Source organism: Dendrobates tinctorius, unplaced genomic scaffold, assembly GCF_039654945.1.
Source record: "Dendrobates tinctorius isolate UK_male_01 unplaced genomic scaffold, ASM3965494v1 ptg000038l, whole genome shotgun sequence".
NCBI classification, from domain to species: Eukaryota; Metazoa; Chordata; class Amphibia; order Anura; family Dendrobatidae; genus Dendrobates; species Dendrobates tinctorius.
The window spans coordinates 4444317-4472271 of record NW_027361706.1 but is presented as its reverse complement, the minus strand read 5'-3'; the positions used below and the strand labels follow the sequence as shown (position 1 = coordinate 4472271).

Here is a 27955-nt window from a genome sequence, read left to right as displayed (position 1 = left end):
AACGTCCATAAAGTCTGATCAGCTCCTCCTGCTCTACAACATCCGGCCTCCAGGTCATATACGAATTTCAACATGACAGTTTCCCCAGGGCTTTCCCAGTCAACACAAGTTATCAAAGGAAAGTTGTGACTGATTGGTGGGGGTCTGACCACCCGGGGCCAGGACCGATCCGCTGAATGGAGCGCCGGTGAGCATGCTCGATCACAGCTTCGTTCATTCTCTACCTGGCTGCTGCAAAAAGCAGGTCAAGCATGCACACTGGGCTAAATAAAGCGAGGTCACCCATGCGAACTGAGCCAAATAAAGCGAGGTCGACCATTTGCACCGGGCTAAATAAAGCGAGGTCAAGCATGCGCACCGGGCTAAATAAAGTACAGGTCGACCATTTGCACCGGGCTAAATAAAGCGAGGTCGAGCATGCGCACCGGGCTAAATAAAGCGAGGTCGAGCATGCGCACCAGGCTAAATAAAGCGAGGTCGAGCATGCGCACCGGGCTAAATAAAGCGAGGTCGAGCATGCGCACCGGGCTAAATAAAGCGGGGTCGAGCATGCGCACCGGGCTAAATAAAGTACAGGTCGACCATTTGCACCGGGCTAAATAAAGCAAGGTCGAGCATGCGCACCGGGCTAAATAAAGCGAGGTCGAGCATGCGCATTGGGTTAAATAAAGTGAGGTCGAGCATGCGCATCGGGCTAAATAAAGCGAGGTCGAGCATGCGCATCGGGCTAAATAAAGCGAGGTCGAGCATGCGCATTGGGCTAAATAAAGCGAGGTCGAGCATGCGCACCGGGCTAAATAAAGCGAGGTCGAGCATGCGCACCGGGCTAAATAAAGCGGGGTCGAGCATGCGCACCGGGCTAAATAAAGTACAGGTCGACCATTTGCACCGGGCTAAATAAAGCAAGGTCGAGCATGCGCACCGGGCTAAATAAAGCGAGGTCGAGCATGCGCACCAGGCTCCATTCTAACGCGGATAAAGGATTCCTGTTATGCCGATCGGTATCCAGCAGTTGGACACTTGCCATTCAATAAGATATCACCTACCCTGTGGATCGCTTATAACTTGCTTTTTCAGGACAATCCCTTTAATACTTGCATTGGTCAGCACATATATCAACAAGCAGGATAATGAGGCAAGCAGAACCACCACCCAGTCGCTCTGCTACACCATCTACTTGATACATATCTAGTGCACCAGTACAAGATCCATCAACAGCACTCCCTACTTGCTGACTGTTCTCATGTAACTTTCGGTTTATAAATACTCGTTTGGTTACAGTATTAATCCCACGTTTCAATCAGCATACAACACACTCAGATAAATGATGGGGAAGGGTTTTACTTCACGTACAACTTTTCTAAAACTGGAATTCAGCTGCTTCGGGTCCTTGAGCACCATCTGCTGACACATTCGCCCCTCGGATTTCAGCTCCTCCAGAATAATGCGAAAACCTTTCAGATATTCGATGCCTGGAAAATACAAACGCTCACTTTTTCCCTTTCCTTCAAACAAAAGATTTTCTTTTTTTTATTATTTGCTTGAATGCATAAAGTATATAACAGTTGTTACAGATGAGTTCACTGCTGATGACCAAACACAGAGTTTTGCCAGAGCTGCGACTGTTTATTATCCCCATGTTGGAAAGTAACAGACAAACCCTAAACTTGGCCAAAGTTTTTACATTTCATAAAGTTTGGTTCACACTCTTACTTTAGCGCGACGCAGTCCCTCCCTGCGCCGTGAACAATGTCAGACGGAGCTTTGGGCAGGTCTGCCATTCTGCTCCCAAGGTATAGATTGTGCTACGTCTTGGACGACATTCAACAATTCCAGCTTGGCTCTTGGTCGCGGAACTGCTGTTTGATCAGGCAGACCACGAAATCCAGAAGTTTGCATCTCTCTAAGATCTGGCTTCACATCAGCTGACGGCTGCACACACATTAAGGGTAGGTCGACCACGACCAACAACCGACAGGTCGCCTGTTTGACCCAAATTCTAAGTGCGCAGGATGATCTTTAAAACGCTCGTTCTGTGCGCACAGAATACTGTCGCAATGATGTGCTGCCGGGAATAATGATATTAATGCCAGCACGAACACTTCAATCACGTAACGAACAAGCATTTTGCTTAATTGTAGGGTGATCACCGCCACAATTACACAGGCCGATAATCAGGAATTGAGATGATCGATCAAGATCATCAGCTCACCTGAATGAGCCCCGAGTGCTGTGTACATAAAATATGGGAGCAAACAGACTGCGGCTCCGGCATTTTGGTGGGCAAGGAAAACAACAGAGACAGTTATATATCAGTGCAGGATCAAATCGGGCAAAGATGTGATGAGTCATTGATAAATTAATGACGTTGTCCACTTCTTTATCAGTGATGACGTATCCTTAAGATAGGTCATAAATGTCTGATCGGTTGGGTTCCAACACTCGGCACTGCCGTTGATCACCTGAACTCGGAGGTGGCTCTAAATGTTTAATAGTGGAGATACTCAGTCCTCCGATAGTGGCCACCACAAGGTATATACACACACACATATGTATGACCCTTGGACCTACCTGTAGCGCTGGGTGTCCACATAACTGATATGGCCACCTGGTCGTTGCACGCGTATTGACTGATGGTTATATTCTGCATATCGGCAATCAGGTGCTTCCCTCCAGAATTAATGGTGCAGTCTGATAGGAAAAAAATGATTACTTGTCTGATTTGCTATGTATGCTTGCATTTAACAAAACCCGTATTAAATTCTAGAAAACAAGATTTCTGATGCACTTTCCTTACAAAGGCCGGCTTCACACATCTTTGTTTCGGACTGCGATATATAGACGAGCCACAGTTCTACTGACTCCAAAGTTGAGTATCTCATACAGTCATGGCCAAGAGTTTTGGCACCTTTGAAATAGCTCCAGAAAATTAAGCATTTCTCTCAGAAAATGATTGCAATTACACGTTTAGTTATACGCACGTTTATTTCCTTTGTGAGTATTGGAACATATATATAAAAAAAAAAAACAAAAAAAAAAACACAGCATATTGGACATAATTTTACACTAAAACTCAAAAATGGGTGGGACAAAATTGTTGGCAACCTTCCAAAATTATGGGTAAGCATTGTTTCAAGCATGTGATGCTTCTTCAAACTCGCCTGTGGCAAGTAACAGGTGTGGGCAATATGAAAATAACATCTGAAACCAGATAAAAAGTGGAGATGTCGACTCAATCTTTGCATTGTGGGCCTGAGGGTGCCACACTAAGCATGGAGAACAGATAGAGGAGAAGAGAACTGTCTGAGGACTTGAGAACCAAAATTGTTGAAAAATATCAACAATCTCAAGGTTAGAAGTCTATCACCATCAGAGATCTTGATGTTTCTTTGTCCACGGTACGGTAACATAATCATAATCAAGTTTACAATCCATGGTACTGGACGTGGACGGCATTGAAAAATTGATGAAAGTTTACAACACAGGATAGTCCGGATGGTGGATAAGCAGCACCAATTAAGTACCAAAGAAATTCCAGCTGTCGTGCAGGCTCAGGGTGCATCAGTGTCAGTGTGAACTATCCGTCGACATTTGAATGAAATAAAACGCTATAGCAGGAAACCCAGGAGAAACCCACTGCTGACACAGAGACATAAAGTGAGACTGCAGTTTGCTAAAATGAATGTGAGTAAACCAAAATCCTTCTGGGAAAGCATCTTGTGGACAGAGGAGACCAAGTTAGAGCTTTTTGGTAAACCATATTATTCTACTGTTTACCAAAAACAGAATGAGGCCTACAAAGAAAAGAACATAGTACATACAGTTAAACATGGTAAAGGTTCAAAGATGTTTTCGGGTTGTTTTGCTCATCATGGAATCTGAAGATTGCTAACAGATTTTGGGTTGCAATGTAGTGTCCAGTGTCAGAAATCTGGGTTTGGATCCTAGGTCAATGGTCTTCCAGCATGACATGCTTTAAGAAGCCCCCAGAAAAGGATGGAAACAAAGTGCTGGAAAGTTCTTAAGTGGCCAGCAATGAGTCGGGATCTAAATCCCAATTAACATCTGTGGAGAGACCTTAAAATTGCTGTGGGGAGAAGGCGCCTTCACATGAGAGACCTGGAGCAGTTTGCAAAGGAAGAGTGGTCCAAAATTCCAGTTGAGAGGTGCAAGAAGCTTGCTGATGGTTATAGGAATCGATTAATTGCAGTTTTTTATTCCAAAGGGTGTTCAATCAAATATTAAGTTAGTCTGGCCCATTTTGGGGTTTCTGTGTGAAATTACCTTTTATTTCAGGGGGGGGGGGGTTGTGTTGCTACAGTACGCACAAAGGAAATAAACGTGTAATAACAAAACGTGTGCAATTGCAATAAATTTTTTGTGAGAAATACTTCATTTTCTGGAACAATTTCAAAGGTGTCAACACTTTTGGCCATGACTGTATATGACTGAGGCTGTCAAGTTCAAGTCAGAAGCCCCTTTGGTCAGTATGTTCTCCTCGGTCCAAAACAAGATGCATGCAACTGGCCTATATGTCCCCTTATGCACAATTTAGTAACTCCATATCCCAACAAGAAAAAAAGAGAAAATAATAATAATCTGTATTGTACAATATGGCTGATTTTACCACATTCCATATGTTTGTGGTGTGATCTCCCATTCCTGGGGGTGAGGCATATCTACTACAGCTGCTCATGCACACTGTCACATATGGTCCGTAAAACATCCACTTTTCATTTTTCTATCTCATTATCATTTTACGAGACGGGGGTAGGGTCACAGAAACGCCACCTTTGGCAGCTGGTGGGAAAACTTCCTTGCACGTGGTATATATGATGCTTGTGCCAACAAACCCGTAAACCATTTATGAGCCTATCCTATTGCTGAAAGAGTAAAGACGAATCCACATCCTGAGTATTTAAGGCAAATCAAAGAAATATGCCACAGATGCCCGATAGATGAGGATCCAACCGACGGGACCCCCAACTATCAAAACAATGGGGGACACATGGCTCCCTTTCGCTAATTCATACCATCCACCAATGGCCGCTTACCTGATTGGAATTAAAGGGAGAGGTGGCAATTTTAAAGAACATTTATTTATAGGTTACGGTAACTCCACTTCCAAATTTTGCATGCAACACTTACTGTCGTATCGGAATGTGACACTGGGTTGTCCATTGTTCTTATTTACAGATGCACCCTATGGAGAAAAGAGAATAACGATATTTTTGCATACCATGCACTATCATTAAATCCAAACTTTGCATTGCCTAAACCATGGAGTGTGTTCATCTATTCAGCGATCAGTATCTTCTCCAGTTTCCAGCACCGCTCCGGTCCTCTTCTGGGTCACATGACTTCTATACCGACTTGCCGAATCTCACTAGGCTCAAAGTGTGAGCTAGCAGAGTTTGAGGTCGGGCCAGTTTTCTCTCAACTGACTCTGATCAGCGCAGTTGGACCGATTCTCTCGGAGATCACTCTCGGGAACATTTTTTACGGTAGTCAGCACGAGCCTTTACATGGAGAGTCAGAACGAGGCCCCATAGACTTACATTGTAAATGTGACTTCTGGTGTCCACATAGACGCCGATGTAAGCCAGCAAGTTGGAACAGCAGTCACATGACCCAGAAGAGGACCGGAGAGACGCTGGAAACTGGCAACACGACGATTGGTGAGCATATTACCGCACTTACATTACATATACACAAGTTTAGGCAACTTTTTTTGGTCTGTTTACAGTTTATCATCTTGGAGACCGACCACCACTGCTAGACAGCAGAACCTGCACAGTGCTTACAAGCTCTTTTCTATACAGTTTGGAGCTGGCTGGCATTTGGCGGTAACGGCGCGCTCCAGGAATCCTGACCAGCTTCAAAACAGTGCTCTCAAAGATGACTAACAAGAGAGACGGCAGCGGTGGTCGGTCTCCCAGGCAACGACCTGTAAACAAAAGAATGGCTGCAAATTTGAATCAGCAGTAAATTGCAAAAGCGATGGTTTTTACAAGCTCTACGCCTCAATATCCATCTTCGAAGATGAGAATAACCCTTTAAATGAATGAGAAACCATATTATTTATATATGCAAGGCCCAGATCACCGAGGAGAGGGCTGCTGTTACTTGGTTTATAGAGATCGATGGGGGAGAGGGGGGTACTAAACAGCGTGTACTCATCTGTTTGCCATGAAGCGTAAGGCGCACTGGCCACACCATATAGCAAATTTAAGTACATGACCCCCGTAATCTTTTAGTGCCTCATTAGTACATACGCCAGCTTTACTGCTCAGTCACAATCTTCAGAGAGGAGCCGAGCTTAATTAATACCAACTGGACTCATTCAATATACATTTTAAAATATATACAAACACATTTTGCAAAGGAAGACTGAAAAAAGTTTTTAAAAAGTTATAAATAAATGTTGTCCAAAAGTTTTGTGTCATTGTACAAAACGACCGCTTCTCTTCTTTCTTCCTCCTATCTGGTAGGATATAAAAGACATAAAGGACCGCAAGGAAAAGCCACAACAAGGATGTGATTGTTCTCTGTGAACATTTTGTATACAGAGAGGTTACAAGCCACCTATTATATACAGGCTAAACACACAAAACCCAAAAAAAAAAAAAAAAAAAAAAAAAGCTTTTGGTCAGCTTTATCTACAGGATCTGTATAGGCGTATGTGCCCGGGGCGATATTAGTGTGGAGCCATCTGCTTCACCATATAACAGAAACTTCCTCTAGTGTCCTCTAACACGAAAACAGTCGCCTAGGAGTGTCCTCATGTCTAGGAAGATTCATTCCGGATCTTGCTCCTCTGATTTATACGGTCCTCTGACTGTGCCCAAGACTTTCTACTGGATTTTTTTTTTTATTCAAACCGATGACCTCCATTGATTTTGGATCTCTTTTCCTTCGGTTCCACGCCATTCCAAAGTTAGACCCCCTCCGGAATAATGGTGCAAATTTTTCCTTTAACCAACTGGGCGTATACAACAGAACCTCCCAGTGGGCGTTTGCTTTTTTTTTCTCCTTTGACGCTGGCCTATCACAACACGGCTGCACGCATGGAAAAGAAGTTCTACGGTCTACGCCCAGTTGTTAAAGGGGAAATTGGGACCATAACTTTGGAAAAGAGGGGCACAGAAGATATAGAAAAAAACTGTCCCAGAATCAATGGAGGTTAGGAGTTTAAATTAAACTATTCTTTTTAGTGGCTACAAATGGCATCTGCATTTCTAAAGGACATTACATCCTTTACATGGATAGGTCACTGATTCGAAAGGCAACCAAACATGCAATTTTTTATTTCCCCTGTGGTGGCGCTGCAGGAGAATTGAATAGTTGCTGCTGAATTCCTCCACTGATCACCGCTGATTGCAGGTGGTCCCTGCAGCAGGATCCCACCTGAACTTATTTTATGGGACTACAAACTACACAATTCTTTCTACTTCACATGAATGGGAATGAGCGACAATAACAGGTAACCCTCGTACGGAGGTGCCGCTACTCAAAAGCAGCACTTCAGCTACAGCAGGCTGGGCAAAGTCGCCTTGGGTCTATCTTTTTAGACGTTTCTTGAAGGCCTTCCCAATGTAATATAATGTATAATGATAAATTACAATCTAATAATGTCTAATAAATATGCAGTTTGTTCCCGTACAATGAGCCAAAAAGTTTTACTTGGGGCCAAAAGTTTCCACTTGCTGTATATTTTTCGCAAATTTGTTGAATAGTAAAATCCACTTTACAAGAAAAATTCACTTTTCCTTTGGAAAACAAATGTTATAACATAGAAGAAAACGTTGACTTATACAATGAATTAAAGGTAGGCGATGAGTGCAGGACCGAGCTTTGAGGCACACGATCTCTGAATTGACAGATGATTTACACCCTCATACCCCATAGATAAAGCACCTTTCAGTAGCCGGAGATATCGAATGACTACAAAGTCATAGGATGATATAATCCAAACATCACTGGCCCCAGCTGTCAACAGCCCGACGGGGGGAAAGGAAATACGGTACATCACTTTCTAGCAGGTGAAATTCTTTGCCACACAGTCACATATTAAAAGGGTTTTCCCCAAATCCCCAACTCCAGTTTCTATGTTTGTTTTTCACTAAAACATACTGTGCTTCACTCACCCTCCCTGGGTCCGGCGCAGAGTCTCCACCACTGTACCTAGTATGTTTTTATTGTCTGCAGCCAAACAGTGAACTCAACAGCTTGTGTCATCTACTCTGTCAGAGCCACTGAGCTCACCGATTGGCTGCAGTGCTGTCGATGTCATGTCAGCGCTGTAGACAGTAACTTAATCAGATCGCAGCGCTTGACCTGGGAAGGACAAATAAAGCCAGAAACGGAAAACTCAGCTAAAATAAATGCTTACATATAAATATCCATTCATCTAGTGGCATAGTCTGGATTGCTTACCCGCGGGGAAAGGCAAGTATTATTCCTCCTAACAAAAGTAATGCTGCCACCCTAAAAAAAGTAATACTGACACCTGTGTGATTTATAAGAATTTTGTGCACAGGGCAACCGCCACTGTGACACCGCCCCCTTTTTCCCCACACTATGCCACTGCATACATCATTTTAGATAAAGTAATTCATTGGTATGGTTGTTGAGTTTCGACAAGCAGTTGCGACCCTCCATAAAATACCCATGCAGGAAGTGCAGCTCAGTTTTATTCAAGTGGAGTGGACACAGCCGCAGTACGTGGCCCGGCCGCAGTACGTGGCCCGGCCGCAGTACGTGGCCCGGCCGCAGTACGTGGCAGGCCGCAGTACGTGGCCCGGCCGCAGTACGTGGCCCGGCCGCAGTACGTGGCCCGGCCGCAGTACGTGGCCCGGCCGCAGTACGTGGCCCGGCCGCAGTACGTGGCCCGGCCGCAGTACGTGGCCCGGCCGCAGTACGTGGCCCGGCCGCAGTACGTGGCCCGGCCGCAGTACGTGGCCCAGCCGCAGTACGTGGCCCAGCCGCAGTACATGGCCCAGCCGCAGTACGTGGCCCAGCCGCAGTACGTGGCCCAGCCGCAGTACGTGGCCCAGCCGCAGTACGTGGCCCAGCCGCAGTACGTGGCCCAGCCGCAGTACATGCCCCAGCCGCAGTACATGGCCCAGCCGCAGTACATGGCCCAGCCGCAGTACATGGCCCAGCCACACCTGTATGTATGGAGCTGTACCTGGGTAAACAATGTGGATGACCCAGCCCCGTTGATTTCTGGGGATGCCAGGAGTTAGACCACACCGTCACTTTATGCATACACCTTATACAAGCTATTAGAGACCGGTTATATTAACGCCAATTCAGTGTCGTGCTAATATGAAGCACAAGGATGACATTTGGCGTCTTGAGTACTTGTGTACTTAAGGTAAGTCGTGCGGTCTTGGCACGATAACTTGCCTGCGTGACAAGGAGATTTCGTGAAAAGGGGAGGGGGAAAAAAAAGAAAAATTAACCACTTCAGGTCTGGACTGGCCCTCGTCACTCTGGAATCTACATTCCCTTGCAGCATGGAAAGAGTGATAAATTCCAAGGCTGCTCAAGATGAGAAATGTCTAAACAAACACGCCGTGCGTTCATCCTATGTGCGTGCAAAGGAAGCCATCGCCACGACATACAGATGTTATCACGGGTTCTCATCGGCACAATGCCGCACACAGGTGCAGGTAACAAGGGCCAGTGCACGGGGCGCGACTTCAAAAAGGGAAAACAAACTCTGACATCTTCGTGTGCGTGCCAGCATGGGAAAACACTTGTCTTGCTTAGTGTCACATTTAAGCGGCTTATAGTCATAATCTTCAGAAAGGCGGAGAAGAAGTAAAAAAAAAAGTTAGAAGGAGACAGACAGTCTTCAATCTCCTACTACTGTAATCTGAGAAATCTGCCAGGTATGCCATTCAGCAGATTCATGGAACTCTGCAAAAGGAGTAGATGAGGTCAGAATAGACCCATTTATTTAGTACAAGAAAATTAGCCACTGCCAGACCTGTATGGCGCAGTCTTTTTTTCTGTCTCTCTCCATTGAAAACACTTGCTCTCCACGGCGAAATGAGCGCTCATGTGTATGGGGACTCGGGAGTTTTAGTCTTCTGCTGAATTAAACTTCAGCCGACAGTTACCAGATGTGTACGCTCAGCGTAACACAGTACCATGGACCTCCGGCTGAATTGCCAACCCATCTCTCCCCCAATATGTGCCACTGGAGTCGAGTCCTGAAGCCCTCATACACATTAGACTGTCATTTGTTCCTACACTCTTTAGAAATACCGTGGGCAACAATGACACACTTACTATTAGGGAGAAGTCATTAGGACCGAAATTGAACGGCAATGCACGGACTGGCCGCCGGCTCTCCCGAACCGAGCGTGACAGCTTCATGTAGTCTGCATGCAGTCGTCAACTTCGGGTCAGGACGGCAGCGAGCAGTCCATGCATTTAGAGTCCTCACTAAGGAGCCATTTGCAATGGAACTGCAAATTCTGTATAGCCAAGGATCACAAAATTTTACCACTGGTATTTTCTACTGTTGGCACCTTTGAACTGTAAGAATTTGCATGATGGAGGTATTGTGGTAACGGGCTGCCTGCAAATGTTTCATTACGGCAAAATTCTCGTATCGGGGCAGTGCGGAGTAGTGTGTCAGTGGGAAAGACATCTACGAGGTCAAAATTCATGTCAATGTCCCAAGTTATTGACGCCCATGGGGCCATGGACTATAATGGTGGAGACGGAGTCACTGTGCGCTCTGTCGTGCATCTTTTTTAATGTATACACCTATTGGAGGCTGGACATAGTCAATGACCCCGTCCAGTTTTTTTGGGGAGAAGTGGGGGGGGGAGGGTTGGATCTAGGCCAGATGGGACCACAGAACATCAGTGGTCCCGTCTTGGCCATCTTCGGTCAGAGAAGAGTCGGGTGACCCCATACACAGGCTTCCAGCTAAGCCTTCCGATAATAGCGAGTTTGGCTGACATTACTCTATTGTGCACGGTGGCCTTATAGGTGCCTGTACATATAGGGGCTTGAGTGCTATACATCTATAATTAGAGGATTTTTTTAAATGAATTTTTAAAGGAGGTTTCATCCATAAAAACAAAAAACAAACATAAGCCACAAAACCCCAGCAACGCATTTCAAGCCCACGTGTGAGTCTGCGGCACACTAAAGTTAGGCATACGGGAACCCTAAATAAGGTGCACTTCACTTTTTCCACTCTAACACCTGATTCTTTTTAATCTTTTATATCCTTTAGAAGAAGAAAAAAAAAAAGAATGATCCCCTTCAAGTGGGTTTTCGTAATAAATCCCTGATGTGTCTGCTCCTTTACGTCAGTTAGTGTCTGTCTCTGATGAAGGACTTCTGGTCTTCATTTCCTCAGTAGGGATGTATGTAAATTTTAACATACATGGTGATAAGGTGCTCTGCGGTATGTAGGCAGAACTTAATGGGTCCAAGGGCACGCGCACAGGGCAGTGGTGGGTACACAACATACAGTCCCATAGTCCTTACTGCTAATACTGCAAATCTTACACGTGCCTTTACTATTTGATCCGCAGCAGAAACCCAAGGCTAGACTTGTAGCTCTGCTGCAGCTTTGCAGTAGACGAGGAAAAGGACTAGCTCCATTGTTCCTCAGGTGGTAATATTTGATAAACAGAGCTGCGGAAACTTCATTATCATGTCCAGGATGTGGACGGACGTCAAGGTAGCATCAAGGAAGGAATCCACACTGAAATCCATGTAAAGGTCAAAGACGAGTGAATGGACACAATGGATGGATTTTGGACACATCCAGCCATTTTGGAAGGACAAGCCGACTATTGTTTTTAAGGCTGCCCTGACTCGTCTCAAATGACAGATGTTGATAAGGATGGTCGAGCATGTGAAATCTCAACATGTCTGAATCTTGTGTTCTCACATGGGATAAGATGTGCCAGATGTAGCCAAGAGGGAGGCAAGCGAGAGCCAAGAGGGAGGCAAGCGAGAGCCAAGAGGGAGGCAAGCGAGAGCCAAGAGGGAGGCAAGCGAGAGCCAAGAGGGAGGCAAGCGAGAGCCAAGAGGGAGGCAAGCGAGAGCCAAGAGGGAGGCAAGCGAGAGCCAAGAGGGAGGCAAGCGAGAGCCAAGAGGGAGGCAAGCGAGAGCCAAGAGGGAGGCAAGCGGGAGGAAAGAGGAACTACATACATTTTTGCAAAGGCAAAGTGTGCATGTGTATGGAGAGGTTGGGAAAAATAGCTTTCATTTAAATTATTCAATGGCAGACAGCTACCTACAGCATATGGCCACCATTATGCTAAATTCTAACCTACTGATTATCTCACGGAAGCTCAGTCTGCAGAAACACCCTATTAAACAGTAAGAATAGTGCATCGTTACAGGATGGGACATCAAGTAATGAACATAGGTTGCAAATTTATTATCTGACCATACTGTGAGAAGAATGGAGCCCACACCAGCAATCTGAGACAATTACGTTTTTCCCGTTCCCTTTCATGTACAGAGGGGATATGACTGCTATCTCGCCTAACAATGGTCTCAGAGCCCCTCTGGCTTTATTGCCTAATAAATAGCTTTTGGTCTCCACACCAGTGAACACCTGCAGCAACACCTTAAGTGTTTCAGAAAGTTTACACAAAGTTCAAAGGCAGTTTACAAGCCATTGGGAAGTGGTGCTTTACTGTACACAGCGTCACATTCTGATGTGACCAGATGCATTTGTTTTGACATCCTAAACCTTTGACTGTAGCAGGCTCAAACATCTCACCTTAGGGCTATGTCCAGGCAAGACTTTACTTCAACTTATCTATTGTTTTCTTGCCTTCCTCATAATACATAGAGAGCCAATAGCTGCCCTTTCCTGCCATAAAAGCCCCCAGGCACGCTTGAAACCCTTATTTTAGAACATTTAGATGTGAATGATTGAAAATACCATTCAAGTTCCCATTGTTAAAAAGGTTTTACAAACTTTATTTTAAATATTCAGTTAGGTTTTCTAATATTTTAATACATAAAGAAATCAAAGATCCAAATTCCCGCGTAGATAATTTTTTTTCACTTAATGCCTTAAATGGGACCTATAACTTACCACCTTTAAAATCAGGGGTGGGCAATTAATTTTCCCAAGGGGCCACATGAGAGGCCATGACTGTTGTGGAGGGCCGAGCCAATAGGTTGAAATTAATGCTGCTCAATATTAATTTATTAATATTAATTTTATCACTTAAAATTGAGCAGAATTAAGTATGCTGACACCCCCCCATATGTCTTTAAACCCCCCCACAGACCCTTATATACAGCATGAGTCTCACACAGCCTCCCCCATATGCGGCATGAGTCTCACAGCGCCTACTACATATGCGGCATGAGCACCACACAGCCTCCCCATATACGGCATGAGCCCCACACAGCCTCCCTATATACACTGTATGTGCACCGCACAGCCACCCTATATACACTGTATGAGCCCCGCACAGCCTCCCTATACACACTGCATGAGCCAAGCACAGCCTCCCTATACACACTGCATGAGTCCCACACAGCCTCCCCATATACGGCATGAGCCCCACACAGCCTCCCTATATACACTGTATGTGCCGCGCACAGCCACCCTATATACACTGTATGAGCCCCGCACAGCCACCCTATATACACTGTATGAGCCCCGCACAGCCTCCCTATATACACTGTATGAGCCCCGCACAGCCTCCCTATATACACTGTATGAGCCCCGCACAGCCTCCCTATACGGACTTCATGAGCCCCACACAGCCTCCCTATATACACTGTATGTGCCCCACACAGCCTCCCTATATACACTGTATGTGCCCCACACAGCCTCCCTATATACACTGTATGAGCCCCGCACAGCCTCCCTATATACACTGTATGAGCCCCGCACAGCCTCCCTATATACACTGTATGAGCCCCGCACAGCCTCCCTATATACACTGTATGAGCCAAGCACAGCCTCCCTATACGCACTGCATGAGCCCCACACAGCCTCCCTATATACACTGTATGAGCCCCGCACAGCCTCCCTATATACACTGTATGAGCCCCGCACAGCCTCCCTATATACACTGTATGAGCCCCGCACAGCCTCCCTATACACACTGCATGAGCCCCACACAGCCTCCCTATATACACTGCATGAACCCCACACAGCCTCCCTATATACACTGTATGAGCCCCGCACAGCCTCCCTATATACAGCATGAGCCCGACACAGCCTCCCTATACACTGTATGAGCCCCGCACAGCTCCCTATATACACTGTATGAGCCCCACACAGCCTCCCTATATACACTGCATGAGCCCCACACAGCCTCCCTATATACACTGTATGAGCCCCGCACAGCCTCCCTATATACACTGTATGAGCCCCGCACAGCCTCCCTATATACACTGTATGAGCCCCGCACAGCCTCCCTATATACACTGTATGAGCCCCGCACAGCCTCCCTATATACACTGTATGAGCCAAGCACAGCCTCCCTATACACACTGCATGAGCCCCACACAGCCTCCCTATATACACTGCATGAGCCCCACACAGCCTCCCTATATACACTGTATGAGCCCCGCACAGCCTCCCTACACACTGTATGAGCCCCGCACAGCCTTCCTATATACACTGTATGAGCCCCGCACAGCCTCCCTATATACACTATATGAGGCCCACACAGCCTCCCTGCACACTGCATGAGGCCCACACAGCCTCCCTGCACACTGCATGAGCCCCACACAGCCTCCCTATATAGACTGCATGAGCCCCACACAGCCTCCCCATATACGGCATGAGCGACACACAGCCTCCCTACATACACTGTATGAGCCCCGCACAGCCTCCCTACATACACTGTATGAGCCCCGCACAGCCTCCCTATATACACTGTATGAGCCCCGCACAGCCTTCCTATATACACTGTATGAGCCCCGCACAGCCTTCCTATATACACTGTATGAGCCCCGCACAGCCTTCCTATACACTGCATGAGCCCCACACAGCCTTCCTATATAGACTGTATGAGCCCCACACAGCCACCCTATATACACTGTATGAGCCCCGCACAGCACCTCCTATATACACTGTATGAGCCCCGCACAGCCTTCCTATATACACTGTATGAGCCCTGCACAGCCTTCCTATACACTGTATGAGCCCCACACAGCCTCCCTATATACACTGTATGAGCCCCGCACAGCCTTCCTATATACACAATATGAGACCCGCACAGCATCCCTATATACACTGTATGAGCCCCGCACAGCCTTCCTATATACACTGTATGAGCCCTGCACGGCCTCCCTATATACACTGTATGAGCCCTGCACGGCCTCCCTATATACACTGTATGAGCCCCGCACAGCCTCCCTATATACACTGTATGAGCCCTGCACAGCCTTCCTATATAGACTGTATGAGCCCCACACAGCCACCCTATATACACTGTATGAGCCCCGCACAGCACCTCCTATATACACTGTATGAGCCCCGCACAGCCTCCCTATATACACTGTATGAGCCAAGCACAGCCTCCCTATATACACTGTATGAGCCAAGCACAGCCTCCCTATACACACTGTATGAGCCCCGCACAGCCTCCCTATACACACTGTATGAGCCCCGCACAGCCTCCCTATATACACTGTATGAGCCCCGCACAGCCTCCCTATATACACTGTATGAGCCCCGCACAGCCTCCCTATATACACTGTATGAGCCAAGCACAGCCTCCCTATACACACTGCATGAGCCCCACACAGCCTCCCTATATACACTGCATGAGCCCCACACAGCCTCCCTATATACACTGTATGAGCCCCGCACAGCCTCCCTACACACTGCATGAGCCCCGCACAGCCTTCCTATATACACTGTATGAGCCCCACACAGCCACCCTATATACACTGTATGAGCCCCGCACAGCCTCCCTATATACACTGTATGAGCCCCGCACAGCCTCCCTATATACACTGTATGAGGCCCACACAGCCTCCCTGCACACTGCATGAGCCCCACACAGCCTCCCTATATAGACTGCATGAGCCCCACACAGCCTCCCCATATACGGCATGAGCGACACACAGCCTCCCTACATACACTGTATGAGCCCCGCACAGCACCTCCTATATACACTGTATGAGCCCCACACAGCCTTCCTATATACACTGTATGAGCCCTGCACAGCCTTCCTATACACTGTATGAGCCCCGCACAGCCTCCCTATATACACTGTATGAGCCCCGCACAGCCTCCCTATATACACTGTATGAGCCCTACACATCCTCCCTATATACTGCATGAGCCCCACACAGCCTCCCTATATACTGCATGAGCCCCACACAGCCTCCCTACACACTGCATGAGCCCCACACAGCCTCCCTATATAGACTGTATGAGCCACACACAGCCTCCCCATGTACGGCATGAGCCACACACAGCCTCCCTATATACGGCATGAGCCACACACAGCCTCCTTATACACGGCATGAGCCCCACACAGCCTTCCTATATACTGCATGAGCCCCACACAGCCTACCTGTATACTGCATGAGCCCCACACAGCCTCCCTGTATACTTCATGAGCCCCACACAGCCTCCCTATATACACTGCATGTGCCCCACACAGCCTCCCCTATATGTGGCATGAGCCCCACACAGTCTCCCTATATACAGCATGAGCCCCACACAGCCTCCCCATGTACTACATGAGGCCCCACACAGCCTCCCCATATACTGCATGAGCCCCACACAGCCTCCCCATATACTGCACGAGCCCCACAAAGCTTTCTTATATACAGCATGTGACCTACAGTCTCTCCACATACTGAATGAGGCCCCACACAGCCTCCCCATATACTGCATGAGCCCCACACAGCCTCCCCATATACTGCATGAGCCCCACACAGCCTTCTTATATACAGCATGTGACCTACAGTCTCTCCACATACTGAATGAGGCCCCACACAGCCTCCCATATACTGCATGAGACCCCCACAGCCTCCCCATATTACTGATTTAGCCCCTCACAGCCTCCCCACATATTGCATGACAGTATACAGCCTTCCCATAGCCTCCCCACGTGCAGCACGTCACCCCCATAGAATCCCCACGTGCTGCACGTCACCCCCATAGAATCCCCACGTGCTGCACGTCACCCCCATAGAATCCCCACGTGCTGCACGTCACCCCCATAGAATCCCCACGTGCTGCACGTCACCCCCATAGAATCCCCACGTGCTGCACGTCACCTCCATAGAATCCCCACGTGCTGCACGTCACCCCCATAGAATCCCCACGTGCTGCACGTCACCCCCATAGAATCCCCACGTGCTGCACGTCACCCCCATAGAATCCCCACGTGCTGCACGTCACCCCCATAGAATCCCCACGTGCTGCACGTCACCCCCATAGAATCCCCACGTGCTGCACGTCACCCCCATAGAATCCCCACGTGCTGCACGTCACCCCCATAGAATCCCCACGTGCTGCACGTCACCCCCATAGAATCCCCACGTGCTGCACGTCACCCCCATAGAATCCCCACGTGCTGCACGTCACCCCCATAGAATCCCCACGTGCTGCACGTCACCCCCATAGAATCCCCACGTGCTGCACGTCACCCCCATAGAATCCCCACGTGCTGCACGTCACCCCCATAGAATCCCCACGTGCTGCACGTCACCCCCATGTTCACCCCCATATTCATACACATGGAAAAAAAACAAAAAAAACAAAAACACCACATACTCACCTAGTCCCGTTCCCAGGCGTCCTGCTTATGCCTCCAGAGCGCTGACTCTCCGGCGGTACATAGCTGAGGCGATGACATGACGTCACAGGCTGATTGGTGGAGGAAGTGGCTGGAGGTCCCTCCTCCACCAATGCTGACAGCGGGCGGGAGGGCATGGTGCGGCCCGTGGACCTCAGGTTTCCAGCCCCATGGCTGTCCCGGTCCACGGGCCGGACTGAGACAGCCAGAGGGCCGGATGCGGCCTGAGGGCCGCACTTTGCCCAGGTCTGCTTTAAATGATCCTTGTCACATGACTTAGGATAAAAACCAAACCAGAATCTCAACTTGCAGACACTTGTTTCTGGATGTTACCCCTCCTCAATGCAAAGCATGAGATCTGATTTGGCTGTATGGGAGGACAATGACTGGGGTTTAAGGGGTAACGTCATCCTTGTGGAGAGTGACATGATTCCAGGATAAGGACACTTCTAGGCCAGGCAATGCTCCAGAGGCCTCTCATACAGCCAAACCAGAGTTCTTGCTTTGCACTGAGGAGAGGTAAAAGCCGAAAACACGGTTTTCAAATTGAGATTCTGGTTTGGCTTTTGTCCTAGGTCACATGGCAAGGCTTATTAAAGAGTCAATATTGACTTTTAAGATTGTTACTTACACAAGGTGGCACTAGAGTTTAAGTCCCCTTCCTAAATTTCCCAGAGATGCACTGTATGGCCTAGAAGTGTTGATACCCTGCCTGGCATGTCACTCTCCATAATGAGAGACGTTGCCTTAAATATGTAAAATGCTGTGGTTCTCCAGAATCCGGACTAACTTTAGTCTTTTTAGCCATGTGGGCACTGTTCTCATCTCTTCTCTATGGTAGGTTTTTTGTGGCTCACGCCCAGTTGGCTATAAAGACTAGATTTACAGCCAGAGAAGAGGGGGCATATCTCAGGAACAGTGAGGCACAGGAATAAAGACTGACAGATTCATGAGAACAGCGACATTTACACCATGGCAAGTGACAGATCCTCCTTAAAGGAAATCTGTCAACAGGTTTTTGCTACCCCATTTGAGAACAGCATGATGTAGGGCTAGAGACCCTGATTCCATTGACATATCACTTACTGAGCCGTTTGCTGTAGATTTGATAAAATCACTGTTTTATCTATTGCAGATCTAACCAGTTCTCTAAATGCAGAGCTCTGTATATCCCCGCCAACACCACTGATTGGCAGCTTGAATTGTACACTGCGCATAGGCAGAAAGCTGCCAATCAGTGATGGGGGTGGGGTTATGCAGAGCTCTACATGGCAGAAGTCCTCTAGTGATAAAACAATGATTTTACAAAAACTATAGCAAGCAGCCCAGTAAGTGATACATCGCTGGAATCAGAGTCTCTGTCTCTACATCATGCTGCTCACAGATTAGATGGCAAGAACATGCTGACAGAACGGAGTCAACAGAATTGTGTTATTTCATTCGGTCTCTGCAGGGGGTTTGCAGTTCTGTAACAGAAAACCAGAACTTGGACCGGTACAAAGATTTCGGATGAATCATTACGGCATTGTAATGTACTGTACTCGAGTTTCTACAGTGGATTTTACACCAAAAAGTAAGAGAAAGGCTTCTTAAAAGTTCATAGATGAATTTCTCTCTCCCTGAGAAGAGGGAGACAGCTGATGCCATTTGAGCACAGCGTTTCGGGGGCCAACATTTTGGTTTCTAATTAGTTTTTAGTGTGAAAAGAGTTTGGAAGTGTTTCCAAGTAGAGGAAACCCCAGAGAGCATGGCAACCATTCCGCCGCCTGCGCCGTAGTTTCCCATGGATGTTGCTGGGTTTAAAGAAAAGGAAAATCGGAGCCGAGACGACGGCTATCCCCGGTAATCTGTGTCAGCCGCATGAGGCCCGATTATAATCCATGTCAGACACTGTAAAGTTCTCAGAACACTTTAGAATCTAAACCGCTGTTAAGATCCCCGATTACTGCGATCTAGTTTAACCCTTCAAGCTCAATAAGTAAGGCTTATTAAAAAAAAAATTTGGAAAAAAAATTACTAAAATCAAAATTTGTTAATAGCGGGGCAACTTTTGTGGTTTTGGGCAAGGAATAAAACTATTTATATAGGGGCACACAACATTTTTAGGAGCCTACTCTGACGCACTGTTTACAGCTGGCTGGGGTGTATTCCTGAATGACTGCCAGTCCGGATCATTAGCTTTGTTGCGCTGATGGCCCAGACTGTCGTCCTCCCATGCTGGTAGCAGGGGCAATTTTGCCACTGCAGCATTAGAGGAGCGCTGGGGCAGCTTTGCCACTGCAGCATTGGAGGAGAGCAGGGGCAGCTTTGCCACTGCAGCATTGGAGGAGCGCAGGGGCAGCTTTGCCACTGCAGCATTGGAGGAGCGCAGGGGCAGCTTTGCCACTGCAGCATTAGAGGAGCACAGGGGCAGCTTTGCCATTGCAGCATTAGAGGAGCGCAGGGGCAGCTTTGCCACTGCAGCATTGGAGGAGCGCAGGGGCAGCTTTGCCACTGAAGCATTGGAGGAGCGCAGGGGCAGCTTTGCCACTGCAGCATTGGAGGAGCGCAGGGACAGGTTTGCCACTGCAGCATTGGAGGAGCGCAGGGGCAGCTTTGCCACTGAAGCATTGGAGGAGCGCAGGGACAGGTTTGCCACTGAAGCATTGGAGGAGCGCAGGGGCAGCTTTGCCACTGCAGCATTGGAGGCACGCAGGGGCAGCTTTGCCACTGCAGCATTAGAGGAGCGCAGGGGCAGCTTTGCCACTGCAGCATTGGAGGCGCGCAGGGGCAGCTTTGCCACTGCAGCATTGGAGGCGCGCAGGGGCAGCTTTGCCACTGCAGCATTGGAGGAGCGCAGGGACAGGTTTGCCACTGCAGCATTAGAGGAGCACAGGGGCAGCTTTGCCATTGCAGCATTAGAGGAGCGCAGGGGCAGCTTTGCCACTGCAGCATTGGAGGAGCGCAGGGGCAGCTTTGCCACTGAAGCATTGGAGGAGCACAGGGGCAGCTTTGCCATTGCAGCATTAGAGGAGCGCAGGGGCAGCTTTGCCACTGCAGCATTGGAGGAGCGCAGGGGCAGCTTTGCCACTGCAGCATTAGAGGAGCGCAGGGGCAGCTTTACCACTGCAGCATTGGAGGCGCGCAGGGGCAGCTTTGCCACTGCAGCATTGGAGGAGCGCAGGGACAGGTTTGCCACTGCAGCATTAGAGGAGCACAGGGGCAGCTTTGCCATTGCAGCATTAGAGGAGCGCAGGGGCAGCTTTGCCACTGCAGCATTGGAGGAGCGCAGGGGCAGCTTTGCCACTGAAGCATTGGAGGAGCGCAGGGACAGGTTTGCCACTGAAGCATTGGAGGAGCGCTGGGGCAGCTTTGCCATTGCAGCATTAGAGGAGCGCAGGGGAAGCTTTGCCACTGCAGCATTAGAGGAGCGCAGGGGCAGCTTTGCCACTGCAGCATTGGAGGCGCGCAGGGGCAGCTTTGCCACTGCAGCATTGGAGGCGCGCAGGGGCAGCTTTGCCACTGCAGCATTGGAGGAGCGCAGGGACAGCTTTGCCACTGCAGCATTGGAGGAGCGCAGGGACAGGTTTGCCATTGCAGCATTAGAGGAGCACAGGGGCAGCTTTGCCATTGCAGCATTGGAGGAGCGCAGGGGCAGCTTTGCCACTGCAGCATTGGAGGAGCGCAGGGGCAGCTTTGCCACTGCAGCATTGGAGGAGCGCAGGGGCAGCTTTGCCACTGCAGCATTGGAGGAGCGCAGGGGCAGCTTTGCCACTGCAGCATTGGAGGAGCGCAGGGGCAGCTTTGCCACTGCAGCATTGGAGGAGCGCAGGGGCAGCTTTGCCACTGCAGCATTGAAGGAGCGCAGGGGCAGCTTTGCCACTGCAGCATTGGAGGAGCGCAGGGGCAGCTTTGCCACTGCAGCATTGGAGGAGCGCAGGGGCAGCTTTGCCACTGCAGCATTGGAGGAGCGCAGGGGCAGCTTTGCCACTGCAGCATTGGAGGAGCGCAGGGGCAGCTTTGCCACTGCAGCATTGGAGGAGCGCAGGGGCAGCTTTGCCATTGCAGCATTGGAGGAGCGCAGGGGCAGCTTTGCCACTGCAGCATTAGAGGAGCGCAGGGGCAGCTTTGCCACTGCAGCATTGGAGGAGCGCAGGGGCAGCTGTGCCACTGCAGCATTGGAGGAGCGCAGGATTCAGCCAGATTTTAAGCAATAATTACAAGCTCTACGGCAAAAAGTTTGCAAACGTGCGCACCTTTCCTAGGAAACCGGCTATCTAATTGTAATTTTGCATGATGAAGAGAACAGCCCTTTAAACCCTCAAGAGAATTGCTATGTTTTTCCCACGGAGCCTGTATGCCGATATCTAGAGTCTCCAGACTTCTGCATTATGGAGTGTGTACATTGCTGTATGTTACTGTCAGACCATGTTGTTTCGGGGCTCTTGGGTCTGGGGGGGCTCGATGTCAACGCTGGACCAGTTCTTCCAGCCCCCTATACCTGAATTTCACCTCCAGATACAGTTGAAGGCACTGATGAAGGAGGGAGTCGTCAATTGACGCTCCCTCCGAAATTATCCTCCATGCGCATCAGACGTCTGAGTGTAGCGGGCGTAATGACGTCATTATATTAAATTCTAAATTCCCTATCAGTATGTCTTTGGAATGCAATACTATGGAATACTATGTGGAGGGCCATTTATGGGGCCATCGTACTATGTGGAGATTTATGGGGCCATCGTACTATGTGGAGGGCCATTTATGGGGCCATCATACTATGTGGAGGGCCATTTATGGGGCCATCGTACTATGTGGAGAGCCATTTATGGGGCCATCGTACTATGTGGAGATTTATGGGGCCATCGTACTATGTGGAGGGCCATCGTACTATGTGGGGAGCCATTTATGGGGCCATCATACTATGTGGAGGGCCATTTATAGGGCCATCATACTATGTGGAGGGCCATTTAAGGGGCCATCATACTATGTGGAGGGCCATATATGGGGCCATCGTACTATGTGGAGAGCCATTTATGGGACCATCGTACTATGTGGAGAGCCATTTATGGGGCCATCATACTATGTGGAGAGCCGTAATCACGACAAACTAGAACATAACTTCTCAATCCATTGTTAATTAGCTGGACTACTAGGTGGGTGCTGTAGAGCTACTCCCGGTGTTAGGGTGCAGTCAGACGGCCGCATTACTCCTGCGAGTATCGTATTGCAATGATCGGACTGGCCATCGGCTCTACTGACCTGAGAGTGACAGCATGTTTTTCTATGCAGCTGTCCTGCTAAGGTCAAGAGAGCCGATGGCCAGTCCGAGCACTGGGTGCAATCCTTGTGTGAATATACGCCCAGGAGGGTCCAAGGTGGTCGAGGCTGCTCTATGACGCCCATCTGCCTTTGAAAGGCACAAGAACAGGGGATGTCTTGAAGAGACAAACCATTTTAACCAAATTTACGGATTTCTAGATAAACATAACAGAAGCCAATTAGTGCTTTGTTATATATCGCTATGAACTGGCCCCAAAACCCCAAAGTCAGTGTCATGCACTTATAAACACCAAACAGCATAAATTTCCCTTCCTGCCTGCATCCATCAGATTCCATGGATCCATGAACAAGCTTCCACTTACAGGAGTCAGTGACCCGGATCGGAAACACAAGACCACCCGCCTCAACATTCTAATGTAGCAGGGAAGCCTCAGAAGATGGATTTAGCATACACCAGAGAAAAAAAAGCCTTTATAGAATAGATATTGAACACTACAGCCCATCATGCCATGAAGACATAGTGACAACTACCAGATGTTTCAATCTTCTAGTTAAATCTTCAGTAATTAAATTTACTACTTATTTTGCAAAAATTACAAAATGGCTTTATTACATTCATCTTTACTGTCTTTGGATTAGGGAAAGCATTGTGAGACTGGTGGATATGCAGCAGTTGGAGCGCCGCAGGTTGCAGAGCACCTTTATCTTTCTTAAAAGGCTGAGTTTCCTAGATCGGGAAGCGGTTGCGATCTGTTTTGACTCATCAAGGATGACCCCCATGATATGCTCTGCGTGGTCCTGACGGGGCTTGAAAGAGGTGGTTCTGAAATGTTTTCTGAAGCTACATGAGAAGAAGCTTTTGCAAAAACTTAAGTTGGCCGTGGACTTTTTATAGACATTGTAAGTGGAGATGAGCAAACCGGAACTGTAAAGTTCGGGGTGCGTACCGGTGCTGAACTCCGAGCACTGACTTCTCTCGGAAGTTAGAGGAGGAGAGAGAGATTTTCCAGCTTTAAAGATTGGGTCCCCATTGATTTCTGTGGGGTTCAGGTTCGTGTTCGCTACAGTTCTGGTACCCGAATTGAACTTTGGACTAAAGTTCGGTCAAGCCCGAACTTCCATGGGTCCAACCATTCCTAATTGTAAGATGTTAGCCATTCCCCTACAGTGGCTTATCTTGGCAAATGAGTAAACCACAAATTTGGGGTAGAACAAAAACACACAGATACTTTCCAACTTTTATGTATTGGGAAATGGGGTTTGTGCCACCACTTTTATTTTTTCACAAACCCAACCCCTTCTGTGGGTCACATCCCATCCATACGTTGCTCCAGCTCCCTCAATATGCGTCTGGATGCCCGGACTCGGAATCACTATTGGAGGCCAACATTGGAAAAGTGTTCCCTAATTGGAAGTTTATGAGATTCGCCAACACTTCTGCGCATCTCCTAAACATTTTGGAAGCATACATATGGTATATTATATACCATACTGCCACGTAATTTCAATCCTACAGAATGGCTCAATTTGTGGGGTGCAGGTTTTCTGAAAGTGTTAAAGTTAATTTAACTATTTTTTTGTTTGGAAAGGATATAAAAAAAAATTAAAAAAAAAGTTTTCCTGGGAGTTTAAGGTATTTGCAATGAGCATAAAATCAGGAAGCAACTATGATACAGAATGTAAACTAATCAGGGAACAGCAGGGAAGTCAGGCATCGGTAATTGTTGCATAATAATTATGGCAGATAGGAAGCAGCTAAGCCCCGGAGCAGTGCTGAGCAGGGAATATACTGCCAACATTTGGGATCCATTACTGGCCATGTGGTTTCTATAACCCAGCTCCACCCATTAGGAAGCATCAGACATCGTGTTTGTCTGCATTTCCGTCTCCCGCAGTTCAATTCATTGATTGATCTGTAATTATGGCAGTCTGGGGCATCTAGAATGGAGGGTGCTTCCACATGTGCCAAAAATCAGGTGTGGATTCCAGTGAAAGGGAAGTACATAGGAAATCGTCTACTTTTGCAGTTTATAAAGGGCCCTAAAGTTATTCTATAGGACAGCAAATGATCATATGAACATTTTATTGACATATTTGCAATTTCCTGTGTATTAAAATTTGCAGCCGTTCTTTTCTTCCATGTTGTCAAGCTTGTTGCCTAGGAGACCGACCACCGATGCGGTCTAGCTTGTAATCACCGCTGTAACAGTAACAGTGATCCTGGCCAAATTTAAAACAGTGCTTACCAGCTCAACGGAAAAGAGCTTGTAAGCACTGGGACTTTTCTACTGTTTAGCAGCGGTGGTCGGTCTCCTGGGAAACAAGTTGTAAAAAAAAAAAAAAAAAGTTAATATTTCAAGAACGGTTGAAAATGTTTTAAAAAGCGGTAAAATCGCTAAATTGCTTGTATTTGTCTGATAGCTCTCCTCACTCACTCTCACGAGTCAAAAGAGCATCGTAGACAAGCCTCTACTCCAAAGTGTGCCATTCCACCAATCAGTACCCTGCAATGTATTCATATGGGTCAAAAATCCCCAAAACAGTTCCACAGATAGGGGTCTGGTTAAAAAATGTGAGTCTACATCCTTCTGTAAAATAACTAATTTGCATACTTTCTTGCCATGGAGTATTGCCTGCAAACAACGCTCCATACATCAGTCAGGATCAGTTCAAATAATACAAACCTGGTGATAGATACCCTTTAATGGGGCAAAAAAAAAAAAGGGCAATTAAGTACCGTTGGTGATCATTAATAGTGGAGGAACTGTATGAGAAAGGGGATGAAATTCCATCTTCTTCAATACTGGATGGCAAAACACAGCACCGTAATGGGAGGTCTAGGTTGATCTTTGCTATGGCGCCTCCTCTTTCCTGTGTATGCCACAGGCTGGACATGCTCTAAATTTCTAATATGTTCCGCGTCTCGCTCAGAGCCTGAATTTTAACATCTACTTCGAGGGTTGATTGTTTTTCTTTCGTTCATGAATGAGGCAAAAGGTTACTTGCTACCGACTCATGGATTTGCTCCAGGCCTGCTTTAATAAGAATTTCAGTTTATCTCAAGAACGTAAACAGTATTTCAATGTCCATTCATGGCAATACGGAGAGTAAGGAAAAATACGAGGATTCCTGCAGCGACAGATTGTATGCTTTTACTTTTCAATCTTATTAGGCATATACGAAACTATCATATATGGGTCAGGAGAGCTGCAGCCAGTCCATGCCTCGCAATCCAGACTTGGACTGTGATATACTTGGATCTGAATTTGACCTAAAAGAGAACCAGTTTAAAAAAAAAAAAAAGTGTCCAGTTTTTTATTTAATTTTAATCCCGCTGTTCCCCTGAGTAAGCCGGTTTTTATTTTTTTAAAATCCGCCATACCGTTCCAGAGATACTGGCCTTTTTGTTTAGTGCTAATTTTAATGGTCTCTCCAAGGTGGCAGGATTTTCTTGGGGGGCGTGTCTAGACTACCCCATGAGCCACACCCACCTGATGAAGACCATAAAAATAAAACACTAAATAAATCGGTCCATATCTCTGGTACCATAAGGAGGATTTAAAAAAAAACAAAGAACGGCATACTCGAGGAAAGCAGCAGGAATATAAACAAGCAAAAACTGGCCACTTTTGAGTTGGTGACAAGTCCCCTTTAAAGGCAGATTTTTAGCACAAAAATGCTATGGGGGGGGATAGGAAACGTGGCCTTAATTCAAGTAAAAATCTACATTTTTAATCAAATCTATGTCTCAAAAATTTGTTCATCCTTCTGTACACTGATTTCATCCATGCCTATGTTTAGCATGAAGTTTATGATGAATTCACTGAACCAAAACCCCAAAATTTAACATTTTCGAACAAAAAAAAAAAAAAAGTTCAGCACAAACTCACAGAGCAGGCGGCAAAAGGAATAAAACGCAAGAGTCCAAAATGAAATCCTCATGAGCTCATCCTCTTTGGAGACGGCACACGCTAAGTAAGTTAATGGTGTATAGACGGCCTCCTATGGTCTGCTGTATGATGTATACATTTTACAGAATTACATCAACTAAAGCCTCAGATCTCGGCTATGAACATATTAAACAGACCTTTCTGGGACCAATTCCACTCGGAAATCCAATCCAGCTGAGAAGAGATCTGTATCTCCGTCCTACAAAGTGTTTTTCAGGTACCTGCATCTGTTTTAATAGACAACAGGACTCGACTGTTCTGAAGGGAATTCTATTCTTGTCAAACTACATTCATTCTTCACCGATCTCCTCTTCCCCCCTTCTCGGTAAAAACGAACAAAACAGGTATTGTGATGGGAACAAGCGTATACTTTGTCCAAATGTGCCTCCAGTCCGTGAGGAACCCGGATAAAAGGGCGCTGGTGTCGAGTTGCCATATTACACGATCGCTGATAATCATCTAATCCGCGACACTATGTAATACCGCGAGTCAAGCCCGCCATACTAAAACCGCCATAAATACGACAGGGTCCGTGTCACAATAGCTACTAAATCTTACTAAACCACAAGTCCAGCATGGATTTGAAGATGGGTAACTAAAAATGGCTCCGGATGAATGAAATTAATTCATTTGGACGACATCTGCTTTGGGAAGAGTCGTCAGGCCCCGTATACAATCCTTGGTTCTCCTGCGAGCTGCCGTGATCCGGCAGTATAAATGATACTCCAGTGACCAGGCCAGAGCCCTCGTTTCCTGAATATGTTTAGCAGAGTTTTCATTATTGGGAGAACAAAGGGCTGTCTGTGCGGATACCCTGCAACACGGGACACAGATTTGGGAGACAAATCCGGGATTTGCAACAAGTGAAAAGGCTTCAATCCACATGAATAATTAGGTGCTGCTTCTTGGAACAGCAAACAAATGGAAAAAGACAAACACTTTCCCCATGTTACTTTCTAAATA

At 47.3% G+C, this 27955-nt stretch overlaps 1 protein-coding gene across 2 annotated transcripts in view; it reads right to left on the bottom strand.

The window, feature by feature from the left end:
- The window catches only part of IL17RD (interleukin 17 receptor D), an 85753-nt gene that overhangs the window by 26190 nt on the left and 31608 nt on the right, over positions 1 to 27955 (bottom strand). For both annotated transcript variants that reach the window (XM_073574129.1, XM_073574131.1), the window contains exons 2-4: positions 5149 to 5203; positions 2572 to 2691; positions 1354 to 1472 (exon numbers count right to left, since the gene is read on the bottom strand). In XM_073574129.1, the coding sequence (XP_073430230.1) occupies positions 1354 to 1472; positions 2572 to 2691; positions 5149 to 5203 (294 nt within the window). The remainder of the gene's footprint in view (positions 1 to 1353; positions 1473 to 2571; positions 2692 to 5148; positions 5204 to 27955) is intronic.